General features: G+C 37.5%; 1 protein-coding gene and 2 long non-coding RNA genes across 4 annotated transcripts; 2 read left to right on the top strand and 1 right to left on the bottom strand.

Annotated features, from left to right (window-relative positions):
- Nucleotides 1–5,554: 5,554 nt before the first annotated feature.
- LOC125207273 (uncharacterized) lies at nucleotides 5,555–7,841 on the bottom strand. Of its 2 annotated transcripts, XR_007173937.2 has the most exons (4): nucleotides 7,708–7,841; nucleotides 6,265–6,331; nucleotides 5,998–6,124; nucleotides 5,555–5,809 (listed from the first exon to the last, which is right to left on the bottom strand). It is a non-coding gene; the product is annotated as an uncharacterized LOC125207273 (long non-coding RNA). The 2 variants fall into 2 exon arrangements; XR_016132247.1 differs by lacking the exon at nucleotides 5,555–5,809 and having other exon boundaries at nucleotides 5,867–6,124.
- On the top strand, nucleotides 6,874–8,702 carry LOC148923286 (uncharacterized). The gene is made up of 4 exons (XR_016132246.1): nucleotides 6,874–7,980; nucleotides 8,072–8,214; nucleotides 8,326–8,379; nucleotides 8,445–8,702. It is a non-coding gene; the product is annotated as an uncharacterized LOC148923286 (long non-coding RNA).
- Nucleotides 8,703–13,262: 4,560 nt separating this feature from the next.
- Nucleotides 13,263–16,788, top strand: LOC125204305 (RING-H2 finger protein ATL79-like). The gene is made up of 2 exons (XM_089059870.1): nucleotides 13,263–14,122; nucleotides 15,374–16,788. Exon 1 carries the CDS (start codon nucleotides 13,544–13,546, stop codon nucleotides 14,099–14,101), a length of 558 nt encoding a protein of 185 aa, XP_088915996.1. The 5' UTR covers nucleotides 13,263–13,543; the 3' UTR covers nucleotides 14,102–14,122; nucleotides 15,374–16,788.
- Nucleotides 16,789–20,035: the final 3,247 nt, after the last annotated feature.

The raw sequence follows: 20,035 nt of genomic DNA, 5'->3' as shown, positions 1-20,035 counted from the left end.
GTCATTCATTTCATCTTCTACTAAATTACTACATTTAAATAGTATCATTTCACTATTTATATCATTCGTAATTTTAACAACTGTTAATATTTTAATTTATGTGAGACGTGTTCAAAGTTTGTTGGAATCAAGAGCACGACCTCTGCTGTCAAAGAAACTTCAACAGATTATCATTATGTTAGTTGCTTAGTAATGCAGAATTATTCTTAGACAAATATTATCTAATCAATAGATTGTTCAATCATCAATGTGTGATTCGGTTGTTGGGACTTGGTGTACAAGTACCAAACCAATGGATCAACCAATTCATAAAAATCAGACCCATTACTATGTACGGGTCAACGTATAACATAGTATATTCATAATTAGATTACATCAATCAAATAATTACACGTTGTCGAATTAATGCAACAGCCAAAGAATATTTTTGAGAAGAACTAAATAGCACCTTTTCCGTTAGTTTAGTCGTTTATTTTTGTTGAGCAATAAACACAGGCAATCGCGAATATAAAGGAGAATGAACACAACGAATTGTTTACCCAGTTCGATACAAAGTGTATTTACGTGGGGGCGATGCCAAGCCAAAGATTTCACTATATAATTTCAGGATTAAGGGGGCACCTCTATTTATAAGCAGAATAGAGAGCTTTAATTCTAGTCAAACTAGAAAACATATTCCACAAGGAAATATCTTCAATGGAATAAATCTATCACAAGGAAATATACTTCTAGAAAACAAATCCTAAATATGGTAGGAGATATTTTAGGCTCCATTATTAACAATCTCCCACTTGGAGACTAACAACTCCTACGCCACCATATCCTCGTGATCTCATCCCTGCATCCGCTTAGCATCGCCTAACCTTCTCTTCTAGTTCCAAAGCCAATTGAAGCTATGCATAGCTTCAATTTCTCTAAGGTCACCACCTTAGTAAACATGTCTGCTGCTGGATTCTCACTTCCAAGTATCCTCTCAAGTTGCAGGATTTTCATCTCCACTAGGTGTCGAACGTAATGATTCTTCAACTCCACATGTCGCAGAATGAAACGCTGGATTCTTTGCCAAGAAAATAGCACTCTGACTATCACTGTAGAGTCTGCTACTCTTGTTTTCCTTCCCAAATTCATCTAAGAAACTTTGCAACCACACCATCTCCTTGCTTGCCTCCGTCGCAGCTACATATTCAGCCTCCGTAGTAGACAAAGCAACGGTCTTCTGCAACTTAGAAGTCCATGAAATAGCAGTACCACCATAAGCCACCTTCCAACTTCCCTCACTCATCCGATGTAGGATGGGTTTGTAGCCCAACAAACCTCCCCTCAAACCGAGACCACATCGGGAACGCAGTCGACACGAACATGGGTCGTTCCAGCCCTGGCCCCTAGCTCATCCAGGGCCCGACTCTAACCCGAGTCTTTCAGGGTCCGACCCTTACCAGGGCTCATCCAGGCCCGACCCAAAGCCACCTGGGCTCTGATACCACTTGTTAGGACCGTCGACTACAATATTAGTTTGATATTGTCCGCTTTGGGTCAAGCCCGCACGGATTTGTTTTTGGATCACTTCAAAAGACCTCAAACTAATTGGGGTTGGACATGGATTATATACACCTTCCAACTTCCCTCACTCATCCGATGTGAGACGGGTTTGTAACCCGATAATTTTTCTAACTGCTCTGATTGTAGTTGATCATTTAATTTATGACAATAAGTAACACTCTATTATTCAACGGATTTTTACCTATTTTTCATGTTATTTTTTTAATCCCAATACCATATATTTACAAATAAATACATTTTCACACATCAACTTAATCTTAATATTCAATAGTTTCCTTTCAATTTCAAACAATGAGGCAATTCATTGACGAGGATGTTAACAATCTTATTACTTTGGTACATGGAGAATTGAGAATCAATATACGGCAATATTCTGAGAAGACAAGTATGAATTATGCATTTCAATTAAATTGAGATAAATAAAAGAGTTAGTACAACATTAAAAACAAATATTTAAAAAATATTGGATCCATGAATAGATAATAGAAAAAGTGATGAGTTGTGAATGTTGTTTCTCAAATAAGGAATGAAGTAAAAGTGTCGTGGGACTCATGAAAAATGAATGAAATGAACTATATAAGTAATGTGATCGAAGACAGAGTTAACATTTTCAGTATATTTCTTAAAATCTCATGTCATCTACCACTAACATACATCTCTTTTTTCAGTATATTTATATGGCAGCTCGCACACGGTGCACCATGCATTAATAAACAAAGCACAAGATTCCAAAAGAATAAAATGCCTTTTTAATGTGAAATATTTAATAAGTACTATTACAATTTGGAAGATTGGACGGGATACTAATTGGAAGGAACACGTTTTGTTCTTCATTTGAATCGTCTCATTTTTTTAAGAAGCTTCTTCAAATTAGTGGCTAACATATAATTTACAATAAGGAATAGAATTTTCAGCTTTACAACCATTTTCTTGACCTTGAACATGTCTACATCTTTTTCATCTTGACTTGGAATATAAACAGAGTCTGGCATCTTAGACTATATATAGGAGCTATTGCTATATATTTACTTCTTCTTCTTCTTCTTTTATTTAATGGTTAAATGAACATAAATTTAAAGGCCGCACCACAGAGGACTTGAACCCGATACCTTTGGCCTCAGGCATTATTAACCTCTCTACCGCTAGGCCAACTCACACACACAACAAGTTCATCTTCTTGACTGTATTCTATGTAGTCGTCCAGGCTGTATTCCATGAGCGAATCCAGAACAACTACGAGCACCAGCATTGAATTCAGAATTAGTAATGGAATAACTTGTTTGAATTTGATTATATTCGTAAGAAATGAATTTCTCAGCCCAAGGAGGCCTCTGGTTGGTATCGTATATTTCATGACCTAATAAGAATACAGTCAGTGGTTTTGAGTAGCAGACTAGAAAGAAATCATCTTGAAATCAAGATTATTTTTCTTCACAAAAAATTCCACAAAGTGAATAGGAGAGAGTTTGTTTTATACGGATCGAAAATCCATTTGGTTTGTCCAAAAGGCACGACGTTCACTGGAAGCAAGAGATTTTGACATGAAGAAAGAGCCAAAAAGAGGATACACGTCAGTACCCAGTCCCCTGCACATCGATCATATACGTCCATGTCGTCTACCAAAAAGTTCCACTACAGGCCCCATATATTCTTCTGGTACCTCTACAATAGCAATCTGCAGAACCATCCATGCAAGACTCTGAGAAATAAGGGAAATGGAGCATATATATTCATTATTTTTAGCTCTTCTTGGTAATGGCATTACCTGATCAAAAGGTTCCAACAACATCCACTCTTTTGTTCATAAATAACCTTGGGTGGACCTAAAAGATTTAAAACACTGATTGTGGTTTGGACCCAATTCTCACATGTTCTCTATCAATTAATATTGTGATATGCAGAGTACCACGCCCGCTGACAACGAAGGTATCAGAAGTTTCACTGTCTTCAACTTAATTTCATCGCCAAATTTCGCTCAAGTTCACGGTACAGCCTGTCTTGTAGTAGGTTTACTGTCCATCAAAAGAGAGGACATTTAACCTTAAACAAATTAGTAAACACTGTTTTTTACTCGTTAACTGTAATAAATGATCAGCCATATACCTCACGGGCCATGAATGGTGAAATGTTGATTGAGAAAGCCATTCTCACTGTAGGTTCCTCAACCGTAACGGAGGCAATGGCTCCCCTGTGGTTTTTTCTGAAATCGTCTCTCCAATCTGAATGTATATTTGCATCGTGATTCGTGAATTTGTGAGAAGCAAAAATTAGGCATCATGTATCAGAAAGAGGAAATATCAATCCTACCTGAATATCATCAATACTACAAACAACACAAATGTCGGTAGCCTCTACTAGTTCTGTAGGAACTCGAAGAACTTTTCATAGACAAACAGCTCACTTATTCGACCAAACCTGCATTGATCTTCAGAAGTACAAATCTGAACAAAATAAGGATTTACTGGAGCAAAGTACTGCAATGCTCCAGAATACATAGAGCAATCAAGTAAATTCAGAGAGAAACTGGAACCGTTTAAGCTTACCCGCACATCAAATCCGTTCCTTTGCGCAACATCCTAGCATGCAGACGACCAATAGCAATGCATATTCAATTTTTGTAGCCTGAAAAGGGTAGAAATGCAAGCTATGTTACAATCAGATCATTACAATTATATTTGACAAGTGTTGTAGAATAGCTTTTGTATCTAGGATTTATCATTTGTTATTTTAGGAGTAGATTTAAACTAGATGTAACCCTAGCTTTCTGCTCCCTACATATATGAGAATATACTACAATTTATTCTCTTCTCTTAGTATGTCTTTATACACTACTGCTCTACAAGAAGAAAAACAACAATGCACAAGTGTAGAATTTGATGTTATACGGCTATTATACTACATAATTTACACATAAGTTGAAGATATATTGAGTCATGAAGATTTGCAGCAAAGATACTTGTTCATTTCAATAAACCATTCAAAAGTGGAATTTATGATATAATCTGAACGAATAAAATGATTATAAGCAAAAGTAATAGAGTAGTTGTGGCAGGCCTCAGAAACAGAGCATTTCACACAACTCCGAAGCTCTTGGAATTCGTCTTAATGGATAAATTGTCTTTTCAGCCAAAAACGGCCACTAACAGAGCTTTCTTGTTCCTAAACGATACGGGAAGAGCTTTAGGAGTGATGTTTGTTTGAAGTGGGGCGTGCAACAATTGCCATATCCATTGCTCTTCAAACTGCTCTTCCCTCTATCTCCAAACCGGGGGCGGTGTGTGAAGGTCAAGCGAGAGGCTGTTTAACACTTGGAGTCTCGCCATTCACAAACGCATCCGTCAATGACCGTCATTAACAATGGCGGTTTGTGTTGGATATTGAACTAAGCTTAATTTGTACGGAAATAACTTATTATTCATTTCCGTTTCTGGAATATTGAATATAAGCCAAAATAAAAGTATAGCATTAGAGGAGTATATAAATATGGTTTCTTGTTGAGCTTATATTATGAGCTTCGATGACATCTTTTCGGGTTTGTTAGTTAAGTTTATAGAAAAAGACCATAATTTTCTTTTATTCGTAACAAATTGGAGTAATTGACATTCTTAAATTTTACTTGTGCATGAAAATGACGGGACTGGATTTCTTGTTCTTCACGTGACAAGAATCTATGGCGTTCATAACTCAACATCGGTTTTCATGCATTATTTTGAACATTAAATCTGATCGAAATGTCGTATATTAAAGAAACATCAAGCATACATACATCTCCCTTAATTTCACTAAAAGTGTGCAAATTAGCAGAGGAAGCTAGAATATACTACTAATAGAGAAAAAGCACAAGAAAAAATGCAGAATGAAATTGCAAAAGCACACAGAAAAGTAGAGGAAAGAAGAGCTTCTGCGGATGTCACGACCGCACTTACTAGTTATAGCAAGATTGGCTATATCGTGACTAAATATAAGGTAAAAGAAAAACGTGAAACATTTGACATAACGAGACAACCTGAATTAGGTACTCATAGTGAGTTCAAAGGATTCATCGCAAAATAATCAGAGTAACGAGAGATGTTGGTGTCTGATCGACAGTAAATGATATCCTAATCATAAAAGAAAGAAAGTACATTGCAGCGGAAATGTTCAAGACAATACATCATGTATGAAGACATGATGTACTGGACCTTCCAAGCTACTTATTAGCATTATCCCTTTTTTTTCTCAACACCACCGTCCCTCGATCACGTTCAACCTGCACGTTAGAAAAGGAACATGCAGGGCTGTGTATTTGATATACTCAGTGGGCACATTGTCAAAAATAGTTCTATTTTATTTGTCAAGCCACAGTTGAGTGATCACGGGGTTTTTATTAAAAGGCCCGAGTCACTAAATCATTTCCTTTCATAAAAATTTGATTGCACAATCACATAACTCAAATACCATATCTGAACTTTGTGTGAACCGGGAGTGCGGCCACATTCCATGACGGTCACTGGACTGGCCAACTCCTATGTTAGCTCACGGTCCCCTCATGTGTACACTAGTCCGAGTAGGGTTTGCGGTCCTACTAGAACCCGAATTCGATTTAAACATAATTTGGCAGAGCCAAGCAGATAGGTAATCATAAAACAAAACATGGCATGACAGGCATACTTGAGTAAAGATTCACATTTTCATACTAAATTCACGTTTTGAAATAATGCCCACCTCAAAAGCTAAATCCCTCTCCGTAAATTTCTTTAACTTGGCCTTTAGACGACGTGCAAAGACGTCCCTTTAGGAAATAAAATAATACTTAATTAGACTTTAAGAAGTCGAGAAAAAAATTAAACGTGAATGCATCCTAAGTGCGTGCTCATTTTATTCTTTTTTGCATTTTTCTAGAAAAAATTCTAGAATCCTTGACTATTAATTAAATCAAGCGAATTCATTTATTTGGAAAAAAGTGTTACCTCCTGTGCCATTTATTCAAGCACTAAAATAAACTCAAGGTCTATTCATCGTTAGCGTATCAATTCTTAACATTAATTATTCGAGCACTTAAGCTAAGGTCCGGAAATTTAGACTTATCTTCGTGAAAATAGTTAGCAGACCATTAACTATTTAATCAACAACATAGGAGAGCCCGCAATTTAATTTGATACAGCAGGCCTAACTTAAGGAAATTAATCCAATCCTTCATTTAGTATTTTCGGGCCCAACTTCAATTTTAATTAAAACATTAGCCAAGCATAATAATTAGGGAGGCCCAACTCAAAAATGAATTAAGTGGCCTAATTTAAAAAAAACAGCCCTTAATAATATGCTCCTAAACTCCATCGGCCTTTTCTCCAAATCCCAAAATCAGAATTCAAAATTTGGGGAAAGCAAATCCCTATGGGGAAATCCGCCGCTCCTCTTCTCCTTCAACGCTCTTCGCCGGCGTTCACACACCACCGCCGGAGTCCAGCAGATCCCCTCGACCCTTCGCGAGGCTTCTGCCTCTGCTGCTGCTCGGCGAGGCTCGAGGCGCCGCCGCTTCGCGTTACTGCTCCAGCAGCGCCGTCGCCGTCGGTCTCGGCGGTCAACAGGCAACAGCTAAGTCTCTTATTTTCCTTTTCGTTTAAGCGTGAAAGTTAAATTGTGGGAATCTACTTTATGTTATCTAAAGCATGAAAGGAGTTTAAGTTTTCTGTCTCAAGTTAAAAACTGAGGTGGCGTTCGGTTGTCATGACTAATAATCATGAGACTATCTATCTAGATTAAATTGTGGGATTATTTTAGTTGGAGAAGGAGGTTATGACTAATTATCATAAGACTATCCATGTAGGATTAAGTTGATGGAGTTAATCTTATGAACCAAACATGATAAATATTTAATCATGAGATTTAGTCTTGCCAATCGAACACCCCTTAAAAGGAAGCATGCTTGAATTCTTGTTTAGCCGTTCTTCATTATCTCTTACCCAGTTTGATTTTAACAAAATATGAAGGTTGCAATTTTGCATAATTTAAGCGTATGGTTTTCCTTGTGAGAATTAGTGGCTGTTGTCCTGGTTGCACCTGGTATGCTGTGATTGTGGAGTGGGGATATTCCTTACATGCTTGTGCTCTATTTGCTACATGATGACATGACATTTGAGTTGGGCTTGGAATGGAGGTGGAGATTACCTTCTTGAAGTAGTTGTTGTCTCTTCAAGTTTTCTGGTTCTAGACTCTAGACTCGCCCCTTCCTCTTCAAGGCTCGAGAGGTATGGGTTGCTGGAAAAATCCCTGCGGCAACTCCACTCCAAGTTCTCCCAATTGCTTTCAAAACTTGCTGAAATTTCAAAGTGTGTTGAAGGAGGATTTGTAGGTGGTACGGAGGGGGTTTTATAGGCAAGAAAGGTGTACTTAGGAGAATTTAATGGGCTGCCAAGGCTCTTTGTTTTCATGCTGCAGATGGTCTCCTTCACTACCCCTTTAATTTACGTCATTTCTCTCTTTCTTGAAGCATAAGTACTCCTTTCATTAAATTACTTGTTTGGATGTGTAGGGGGAGCAGGTGGCTGCTTGGTCCAGGCAGATTTGGTGCAGCTGGAGGGAGACGCTTTGGGTTAGCTGCTTGACAAGGAGTTGGTCAAAGGGTGAGTTGCCACTCCAAGCAAGGCAAGTCCCCAAATTTGGCAGCGTTGAGAGGTAACCCTATTTGTTTTATCTTGATATGTCCCTCCTTTCATTTATTGTTTAGTACACAGGTTGGCAGCCTTATACTCCTAAGTCTTAAGAACTTTTGTTTTTTCATTGCAGCTCTCGGTTGGGGTACTTGCTGTTTTTAGCAAGACTTGTGTTCACTTTTGCAAGGTATTATTGTCTCATCTCCTAAAATTCCCTCTTACTTGGCAGATTTTCAGATTGTTAGATCACAGGTTTGTTAGCTTTTGGTTTTGCCTGCAATTTGGGCTAGAGGAAGAGTCGATTGGGCTGTTAATGGGCTGTGAAGGACTCGGGGGTAGGGCTTGCAAAACGAGGCCCAACGTTCGTTTTGTAAAAACATTCATTTGTAAACAAAGATACTTATGTACACGTATTGGTTTTCATTAGAGACATACTCTTATACTCTCAGTATCCTCTCATGTTAGTGTACATTGTTTATTTACGGAATAACAAGAAATGGTTTTTGTTCATTCTTCGTCCTCTTTTGTTCGAAGTTAGTGACTAAGAAAATATTATTACTTAAGCAATTCGATGATTCCTAAAGAAATGCATTCCTTGAATTAAAGATAAATGTACGCGACATGCGTTTCCTTATTTCCATGAAGATTCTAGAATTACAATAAATAAAAGGGCGGGTATTACAGCTGAAGTCAAGAGAGGCACCAAACTGGCCAGAATCCTTGAAATGGCTAACTTGATGAGGGCCATCGGCTGGCCTCCGGTCAAGCACTCTTTCTTCTGAAGCGGCGGCAGCAGCACCCTGCACCTATATAGTACTACTATGTAGTAAGTAGTATGTAAATATAGTTTGCAGAGTACACATGTCAAAACTTGCATGTTGTAACATGAATAGGTTATAAACATGTTAAAGAGGAAATTAAACCCCCTCAGTTTTGAACCTTAAACGGGTGTTTGGTGTTTAAATCGTTTTTTTTTTTTTTTTGTGTGTGTGTTTTGAAGAGAGTTGCAATAAAGATATTTGATTGGCATGTTTATTTTTGTTGGCAAAAAATTGTCTAAATAGCTAGATGGTTGATCATCAGATTCAACACCACTTTTCACACTGCTTAGTAATTTCCACATATATTACTCCCTCCGTCCCGCTTAAGACGACACATTTTCCTTTTTGGTTTGTCCCAACTAAGATGACACATTTCCTTTTTTGGTAACTTTTTCTTTCCAATTAATACACTCAACCACTTTTTCTCACTCTTATTAAAATATCTATCTATCTTCATCTCTCTACTTTAATACCTACACCCACATTCTCTCTCTCTAATTAAACACTTTAACCAATAACTCCTAAAATCCCGTGCCGGCTAAGCAATGTGTCATCTTAGCCGGGACGGAGAGAGTAATATTTTTAAAATTCCGACAAATTTCACGCCAAGGGATGATTAGTCAAAAGTGCATTTGAAGATTTAAACTTGGAGTTTTTATATCTTACTATAAAAATATTTAGAATTATAAATCTAAATCTTCTAATTTTTATAATTTAACTTATGGTATATTTGAAATATATATTTGGAATTGCTATTATAAAATTGAGCATCTCTCAAACACACACGGCACACAAACACCGCAAACCCACACACACTCACAACGCGCGCACAATACATACCACACAACACGCACTACATGCACAATACACATGTTGCACACGAACAAACCACAAATATAAGTAGAAAATTACTCCCTCTGTCCCATTAGAAATGAAGAGTTTTCCTTTTTGATCTGTCCCATTAAAAATGAAACGTTTCTAAAAATGGAAACAATATTCTCTCTACTTTTTTTTCTCTCTTACTTTATTCTCTCTTCATTAACTGACAAACCAACACTACATAAAATCCCGTGCCGAAAAGTAAATGTTGCATATTTAATGGGACGGAGGGAGTATTATAGAGATGCATCCATTCTGGATGGATGGAGTGGTTCTTATGAAATAGTAAACCTTCAATTAAGAGTATGTTGTTGAAGGATTTGAGTGGCTGAGATGGCAATTCTATAGTTGTTATTGTTTAGAGCATCCACAATGGCTCCTAGACTAGAAACTGGACACCTCCTGCCACATCATCAAGACTAGAAACTGTCTGCCACATCACTAGGACACTCAACTGCACAATAGTGGACTAGAAACTGGACTAGCCACAATAAACAAAATAACAAATTCATATTATAAATTATAATCACGCAAATACGAAATTAAATTTACAACAGAAATACGGGAAAATGCAATCTTAATTAAAAAAAATTCTAGAAAATACTCCCTCCGTCCCCGATTAAGAGTCACACTTTTCCATTTCGGTTCATCCCCAATTAAGAGTCATATTTCATTTTTACCATAAATAGTAAGTTGGTCTCACATTCCACTATCTCAATTCACTCACATTTTATTATAAAACCAATATAAAAAAATGGGTCCCACATTCCACTGACTTTTTCAACCAATTCTCTTTACATTTCTTAAAACCCGTGTCCGGTCAAAGTGTGACTCCTAATCGGGGACGGAGGGAGTACGTATTTCCTAGAAATTAATTAGAGAAAATACGTACGTATAGAAAATAGAGAAAGCAACGCATACTAATTTTCTAGAAAATGCAATCCCAATTAAATTACAAACTTAGAAAATACGATGAGTTTCGGAAATTTAAAAAAAAAAAAAAAATCTAGCCGGTCGCTCGCCTATTTCTAGCCTGCAATGGCAGCTAGCGTATCGGTCAGCGGATCGGCTAGCACCCGCGAATCGGCTAGAGCTTACCGATCGGCTAGCACCCGCGAATCGGCTAGAGCTTACCGATCGGCTAGCCTAAATTGTTCTCGTCGGTCGCAATGGAGGCTAGCGGACAAGCTAGCCGATCGGCTAGCCTGTCCGCTAGCCTCCATTGCAGATGCTCTAAGGATGGGGAAGTGACTGTACAAGCCTTCCTCTTCACCGGTCAACATACACCAGAATAGTAGTACTTACTTTTTATTTATATCATAATCATTGAAAAAAAGGTAGTATATCACTGATCACAGTCACTCACCTAATCCATAGCCTCATCCTTAAATACCTTTCTCTCTGTTCAATTCCCTATCCTTGAGGGCATGCAAACTCATTTTTATGAAGCAGCCACGGTCATGAATTAATAAATAAATTGACGCAGGCTTTGGTCCCTTTCAGAGATTTGGATTGTCCAGGGATTGTAACAACACAATCTACCGGACTCATCCTTGTATCATCCTATCTATATCTATATAATACTCACATAACCAATTGGATCAGATCACAATTTCTAAAAGAAGGCAACTCAAATAACAAGAGAATATACATATTCGCAATTGCCAAAACTGAATCCATGCCACACACAAAATCAAACTTTGTATACTAGACAGAATGTTAGCACACCCAGTTTATTCTTATTTTAAAATTCTAGTTTGAAGTCTACATTTATTAAATATTAATAAAATAGCAGCATAAAGAAGATGATAGAACTTTCCCAACATTAAATGATGTTTGAACTCTAGTCCAAGTGAGAGGTGATAATTCTTTTCAATCATATGTGGAACACAATAATAGTTTAGCTGCAGCACTCTCTCTAATGTTCCAGAACTTTGCTCTATTATTTTTCTTCATTTTTCCAAATAAAACACGCTAGCATACAAACTGCAATCCACAAGCCACTCTGCCTATCATTCGAGCTTATAACATTTTAGTCACAATCCACTTAGCACACCTTCATGAATGCTGTTTTCATTTAATTCTCGAGGGCCAAAGAAAGTGACCACTCTCCTTAGCCTATTCTGGTTTTGTCTTAGCTCATCTCATTTGTCACCACTACCAAACGAACACGTCGCCCATTTTTTCTATGATGAATTGGCAATTGGACATCGATGCTACATACTGAAATACTTATGAGCAGTTAGTATAGTCACTATTTGCACAAATAGGATAATAAACCATTTTTGTGGGGGTGTGTTTGCATATAAAATGGATGATGAATAATGCAGTTGATAACTAAGTTTTAGAGTATTTAATATCAATGCAACTATGCATAGAATATTAAACATTCTTCCCAATTTGCAAACAGAATTATTTACCAGTTCTAAACATATAGTACTACAGAAAAATGATAAGCATTAGATGACACAAATGTATAGGCCTAATTAGGATAAGAATTATCTTTGGCAATTCATAATTGCAAAATGAAAAGTGCAGTTTAGTGATGATTGAAGGCAAGAAAAAGCACACTTGCTAATCATACACATAAATATCTTTCTTTGTTCCAATAAACCAAATCAACGGGCATTAAGAAAAGATAAAAAACTAATATCAGTGGACGGTTCTTGCATTCAAGGATTCCTAGGCTGACTCTGTTTCATGTTAGTAATTTATTCGTACCAACTCCCAAAAATCATGGATCAAGAAATAATGTTGAGTGGTTATAAAAAGGCAGACGGTGGTGCTATAAAAGCTTGTCTGGGGAAGAATCTGAGAAAGGGAATCAACCACAATTTTATTCTTCTTTTTACTATTTTAGCAACACTTTCTCAAAGTGCGTGCATGGCCTGACCTGATTTCACCGCCCTGAATAATTTCTGAAATCTATGTAGTACAGTACATAATAGTATAATACTATTGTTGATTTGTACTCACATCTCATGTCGAGTTTAACAAAATTTAACCTACATGCCTGCTTATGACACTTAGTAAAACAAATTCATAATCAAGTTAGTACTAGTTGTTAGCAAATGTTGTGATCAATACACCCCTTTCATACAACCTATCTTCCCACTTCAAGAGTCACCTAAAGATACATTTTTCCTCTCATTCCCATCATCTCTTCATTGGGTGGAATTGATGTTTCACTAAAAAAGAATCGTATAGGATAGGCCAATGCCATCAAACATCATTTGCAGTAAAAGAAATTTGACTGCTGGACTACCCAAATCCACTACATACGTGGCTATTATTATGCACAAACCATCAACGCAAGTGAGATGACCCACCAAATTCAGCTACAAGACAGATAGCAGTTTATATAAAACAGAAGCCTCTGCAGCAGCCACCTATCTTGTTACCAATAAATTTAAGCTGCGTACATAACTCTCCCTCTTTCTTTACTATTTTATTATCATCGTCATCTCATTCCCCAATTCTCCAGCACCCTCTTTTATCACCACACTCCTCTGCTTCACTCAAACCTTCCATAAACCTCTACTTCACCAAAAAATTTAAACATTTTCTTTTGCAGAGCTCTTTGTTACAAGCACATTTTGCCTAAACACAAGTGTTGATAATTTGAAATTGAGTTATTAAATTGAGAAGAAGATGAGGAAGGTACCTTCTATAGGAGTGCGAGTAGCAACAGCGATGGCGGAATTCAATTCACACTTATCCCCACCGCCATCTTTACCGGCCTCCAAGGTGGCAGCGCCGCCTGAATCGCATCCAGGGGCAGCAGTGAGGTGCGACGCCCAAAAATGCCCGTGGTGGCCGTACTCCAGCTCGAAGGATTTCAAGGCGAACACGGCGTTGATCATCGTGGTGCTCCTGTGCGCGCTCACCTGCGCGCTGGCGTTCAACGCCGGAATCCGCTACATCGTGCGGCTGCATTGCAGGCGGAGGCGGCGCGAGGAAGGCGAGATCGACAAGGGGGTTCCAGTTCCAGTTTCAGTTCCAGGTCTGAGTTTCACGGAGGGGATGAAGCTGGCAGGGGAGGAGACGGAGTGCATAATCTGTTTGGCGGATTTCGCTGTGGGGGAGAAGATCAGAGTGCTGGATAAATGCAACCATGGATTCCACCTCAATTGCATTCAGAAATGGCTTATTTCGCACTCATCATGCCCTACTTGCAGAACCAATTGCTCAGCCCCATCGCCTCCATGAAAATCATTTCTACGGTTATTGGTATGGAAATATTACCCCTTTTCTTCTGTTTTTGGTCACTTTTTGTAGTTGAATCCTTATCATGTACTTAATGTAGACTCTGGCATTAATTTTGTTTTGCAATGTTTTGAAGTATTTGAGTTTGCTGCGTAAATTCAATTCTATGTCATGTTTATGCATTGCATACATAATTTATACTCCTTCCGTCCCCCATCAGAAATCACACTTTGACCGGAGACGGATTTTAAGAAATATAAAGAAAAGTTGGTTGAAAAAGTTAGTGGAATATAGGATCTATTTTTTTATATTGATTTATAATAAAATGTGAGTGAATTGAGTTAGTGGAATGTGTGACCTATTTACTATTTATGGTAAAAAATAAAAAGGTGTGACTCTTAATTGGGGACGGACCAAAATGAAAAGGTGTGACTCTTAATCGGGGACGGAGGGAGTAAATAAGAATCGAGGGATTTCATTATATCCAAATTCTAAATATTGTACATACTTTAAATTATTATTTTGATAGTTAGAAAATGTCAATTGATGACAAAATTATAACAATAAAAATTATTAACACAACATCAAAGATTTATGCTGTGTTTATATCAAAATCTTAAAATTTTAGAATGTGTTGATATTATATTGAAGAGTTTGAAATTTGTAAAAAAAAATAAAATTAGCAGGTTGCACTACACTAAAAATTGAATTAAAAATTGAATTATATCTTCGTATGTGTTCACATCACATTAAATAGGTATCATCGTTATTTTGCATACCGTTTCACATTACAAAATAACCTACATATATCAACATAATAAACAAAAATCATTTTTGACTAAATCTATACCTACAAATACTCGAATTAATTTCTCCGATGCTAGAATGTTCGGGTATTTTTGTAGTTATATATTCACATCCGAAAGGGGACGCCCTCAAATTGTACCAATTGGGTGATTTTAGTTTTTACAAGAGATTAATAGAACTAAGAGCATCTCCAATAGCGGTTAGCCCATCGGCTAGCCGATTTGAGTCGTTAACCGATCGGCTAGCCGATCTATTGAAAATGGCTAGCCGCGAATCGGCGAAGAAACTGGCTAGCCCACGCCGATTTGAGGGCGCTGGCCGCCATTGTGGCGTGCCGATCGGCCAGCGCCCATTTTTCGTTTTATTTTAAAAAAAAATTGAAAACCAATATATACGCGATTTTAGTTTCATTTTCATTTGCACCACTTGTTTTAACGAATTTTCTCTCTCTCTAAATTTCTGTACAAGAGCAACATCGAGCGATGAGTAACGCAGGTGATAGCAGTGGTGGTAGTAGTGGGGATGATGAGGAGTACAAACGGAGGATGAACGAGGCTATGGAGGCCTACATGAACCACGAGATAGAGCGATACATGCGAAGGGTCGAACAGCAGGCGGTACCTCGCCCTCCACCCGTTGTCCACCGACGAGCAGTGATCGATCGGGATCACGTAGCTGCACATCAGCGGCTATATGACGACTACTTCGTTCCGGACCCGCGGTTTCCCGCAAACATGTTCAGGCGGCGTTTTAGAATGCGCAGGGAGTTGTTTATGCGTATCGTTGACGCTTTGGAGCGTCGATATCTGTATTTTCGCTTCAGGCACGATGCGGCTGGCAGACCCGGCCACACCCCTATTCAAAAGTGCACGGCGGCAATTAGGCAGTTGGCCTACGGAGGCGCTGCAGACATGTGGGATGAGTACCTCCACATCGGTGAGTCGACAGCCCTGGAATGTCTGATGTATTTCTGTCAGGGCGTGATTGAAATATTCCGTTATCAGTACCTTCGAAACCCTACCCCCAAGATTGTCAGGATCTGATGCAGATGCACGGGCAGCAGCATGGGTTCCCCAGGATGTTAGGCTACATAGATTGTATGCATTGGGAGTGGAAGAACTGCCCGACTGCCTGGAAGGGGGCCTACACGACCGGCTACAAGTCAAAGAATCCCACGATGATCCTCGAGGCCGTAGCTGATTACCGGTTGTGGATCTGGCATGCGTATTTTGGGGTAGCCGGGTCGAACAACGACCTCAACGTCCTCAACTCGTCGCCCCTCTTCAACGAGCAGTGTCAGGGCATCGGTCCGGCCGTCTCATTTGTGGCCAACGGCAACCGGCATGATATGGGCTACTACTTGGCGGATGGGATATACCCTAGGTGTCCCGTCTTTGTGAAGACAATCAGGCACGCAAGTGATGACAAGAAGGCCTACTTTGCGGAACGGCAGGAGTCGGCGCGCAAGGACGTGGAGCGCGCATTTGGTGTGCTCCAGTCTCGATGGGCAGCAATCAAGGGTCCAACGCGTTTGTGGGATGTCGGTTGCATTGGTGATATAATGTACGTCTGCATTATCTTGCACAACATGATCGTCGAAGACGAAGGCGTACAACTGACTAATTGGGTCAATGACGATGAAGCCGGTCCAAGCCACGGAACGGCCACCCCTAACGTACGACATGGGGTACCTCACGATGAAGTCGGCCGCCTCCAGGCACATGCGGACATGCGCCAAGTGAATGCTCATATTCAACTCCAAAAGGATATAATTGAAGAGTTGTGGGCACGGAAGACTGCACGGCGATAGTTTTTTTTTTATTATGTATTTTTTTTAAACGAATGTACTTTTTTTTTAAATGAAATGAATGAATTTTCCCGTATATGTCTCGTAAATTTAATTTCGTAAATGTAGTTGTTTTTGAATTATTTTTATTGCGGCTAGCCTATGGCTGGCCTTAGGCTAGCCTATTTGATTAAAATGCTGATGTGGTAGGTGGAATTTTAGTGCTGATGACGTGGCAGGGAGAGAGAGTGGTTAGCCTATAGCTGGCCTATTGCCACTGGAGATGCTCTAAGCAAACGAGGGTTGGATCACAAAAACAATGCACAAGCCTTGTGTTAGTCCTTCTCAAGGCACGATCTACAATGAACCTTTGATGGATCGAGCCTTGCTTTACGTAGGGCCCGTGCCTTAGTCATGCATTTTAGCGATTTTCAACAGAAATTTGAGAAAAATAAAAGTTGAGTGTCATTCGAGGGCATTCTTCCTTGGACAAAAATAGAAAGAAAAGAAACAACAACATTAACAACTTTGATAAACAAAAGAAATCACAACATTAACAACTTTGAGAAACAAAAGAAATCACCACGAGTATGCATCTAGACTAATTAAATCTTCATCACCTTGCAATGAATTCATCAAACATCACCAATTTCACCATGTGTTTATGGGGTTTTGATATTTATGGTGTTTTTCTATTGAAAATGAGTAGCTAGATAATTCCGATTCATAGCTCGTAGTGATTTGTGAACTACGGATTGAATGTCTTGACGTAGTTCTTTCGTAGCTACTACCATCTCTGACCTCTATCTATGGTGTTGAACTTTAATAAACTACTGAGAAATTTATTTTTTCCGATCTTAACATTTTGAAATATCTTCAGAAGTCCATCAACTTCGATGTATTATCGTTTGAACTACTTTTTCACTATTTTAAACTTTTTTTGGACAAAAATATTCTCAATCTCATGAACGACATTTCAGTCTATTTTGTCTCTCTTATTTATTAAAATATTTAATTTATCTCTTTTAATTTTTTTTGGCTCCTTTCTTCCTTCTCTTTTTCTCTCTTCTTTCCCATTTTTTTCTTCTCATTTTAATATAGGAGAAAAATAATTAAGAGATAAATTAAATATTTTAATAAAGAAGGGAGAATAAATAGAGTGAAATTTCCATCATAGGCTTGAGGGTACTACATCAAAGTTAATGGACCACATAAAATATTTTCAAATGTTACAGACAAAATTGATATATTGGAAAAGTTTGTAGAAAAAAAACAGTATTCCATCAATAAACTATATAAATGCATCTATATTACTCTCTACATCCCAAGTTACTTGGAGCACATTTCTTTTGAGCACAAGATTTAAGAAACTGATTTGTTAAAGGTTAAAGTGGAGAGAGAAAAATAAAAGTGGGAATAAAGTAAGAGAGATGAAGATAGAGTAAAGTAAGAGAGAATACAGTTTTTAACAAAAAAAGAAATAACTCAACTACCTTGGACAAACAAAAAAGGAATACGACTCAACTATCTTGGGAGATCTTGGGAGGGAGGAAGTAATTTATTTTATGATAAATAAACATCATAAATCATAAATAACCTAGATTATCAAAGCTTCTTAGTGTAGTATACATATGTAAAGATAATTTCAATAGATATATATACTCCCTCTATCCCAAAAAAGATGTCACACCTGCGAGACGTCACAGAATTTTCGAAAATTTTATTTTGTGTGTTAGGTGAAAAGAGAAAATATAATATTTTTATTTATAAAATATACTTAACCTTAGTTGAAATTATTAGATGAGGGAATATTTTTAATATACTTCAATACAAATATGGAGTAAAAAATTCAAAGCCCCATTTACCATTTAATACACATAATTCAAGATATTAATGAATAGCTTCCTAGGTAAATATAGAGAATAGAAAACAATAACGATACAATAAGGATGCCGATACAATAAACTTAGATGCGTTGGCGCGGAGACGTGAACATTGTGGGGTCGGATGCCGATACAATAAACTTTCAGGAGAAACTATGGGGCCGGTGATGGGGTCGGCCGACCCCACTCGACCCCACCTAAATCCACTGTTGGTTGAAGCCCCAACACCTATGATATAGGCAAATTTCAAAGTATCGGATTATCATTAAATTGGTATGTAAAAACATTAAAATAAGGATTATATATTCATTCAAACATATGATTGTTCATGCATATTAATTCATTAAATAAATCCATCTATCCATTTATTTTATTAAAGATTAATTATACTAATCGAGATTCACCTTACCTATTATTTTTTATGAAGTAAATGTAGTATTCGAAAATACAATGACCAATAAATAAAACTAAGAAATTAAATTAAATCAATATGAATGGCTCTGTTTATAATTCACTACCGCAAACTTTATTAATATTCTAACTTAATCATCTTCATCGATATAATACATCTATAATCTAGGAAAATTATCGTGGATAAAATATAAAGTATGTTTCTCAAAGTCTCTTCCTCTAGCTATACTCTAGGATAATTATTGTGGATAAAATATAAAGTATGTTTATTGAAATAAGGGAGGACAATCGGACCAGTCCATTGGATTTTGGGCCAATCTTATTCGGGTTGTGGGTCAATCGGGTGTCGGCTAATCGAGTTGTGATTTTTTTCGGGTTATAAAAGTTCAACCCTAACCTAAAAGTTTGGGTCTTGGGCTAGCCCAGCGGATTAATCGGGTTCTAACCGATAAAATTAACATGTGATCAATCCTATAAATATTGGTGAAAATTAGTTATATTTATAAAGTGTAAAATATTTAATTATGATAAATTTGAGATATATGCTCAAACTCAAACATAAACATGATCAAATACTAATATTTGAGATTTATGCAAGATAAAACATAAACATCAAGAAATTTTAAAGCATGTTTCAGAAATTTAAATATATTTTTTAGTGATTTTGAAGTTTCTAATTTATTTATTTATTTATTTATTTATTATGTTAATAAAAATATAATATATATAATTTATATATTTAATATATAAAATTGAAAGTTGTTTTTTTAGTTTATATAACCAATGAAGTGTCGAATTAGAGTCAAACAAATAGAACATAAAAATTTTATCGGGTTTTCGGGCTAGCCCATTGGGTTTTCAGATCTGGTCCTAACGGGTTGCGGATTAATCGGGTGTGGGCTAATCGGGATGTAGTTTTATCGGGTGGGAAATTTTCAGCCCTAACCCTATAAATTTGGCGGACTATTCAGGTCAGTCCAATAGTTGCGGCTACATTTGCATCCCTAATTGAAATCACATATTTTAGAGAGAACAATAATGGCACTGGAT

Source organism: Salvia hispanica, chromosome 6, assembly GCF_029641045.1.
Source record: "Salvia hispanica isolate PSC_SH4W2 chromosome 6, Shi_PSC_v1, whole genome shotgun sequence".
NCBI classification, from domain to species: Eukaryota; Viridiplantae; Streptophyta; class Magnoliopsida; order Lamiales; family Lamiaceae; genus Salvia; species Salvia hispanica.
This window is presented reverse-complemented; position numbering and strand designations above follow the sequence as displayed.

What these genes read in the sequence shown, in the direction of transcription:
- LOC125204305 (XM_089059870.1), top strand. Translation starts at nt 13,544, where the DNA reads ATGAGGAAGGTACCTTCTATAGGAGTGCGAGTAGCAACAGCGATGGCG.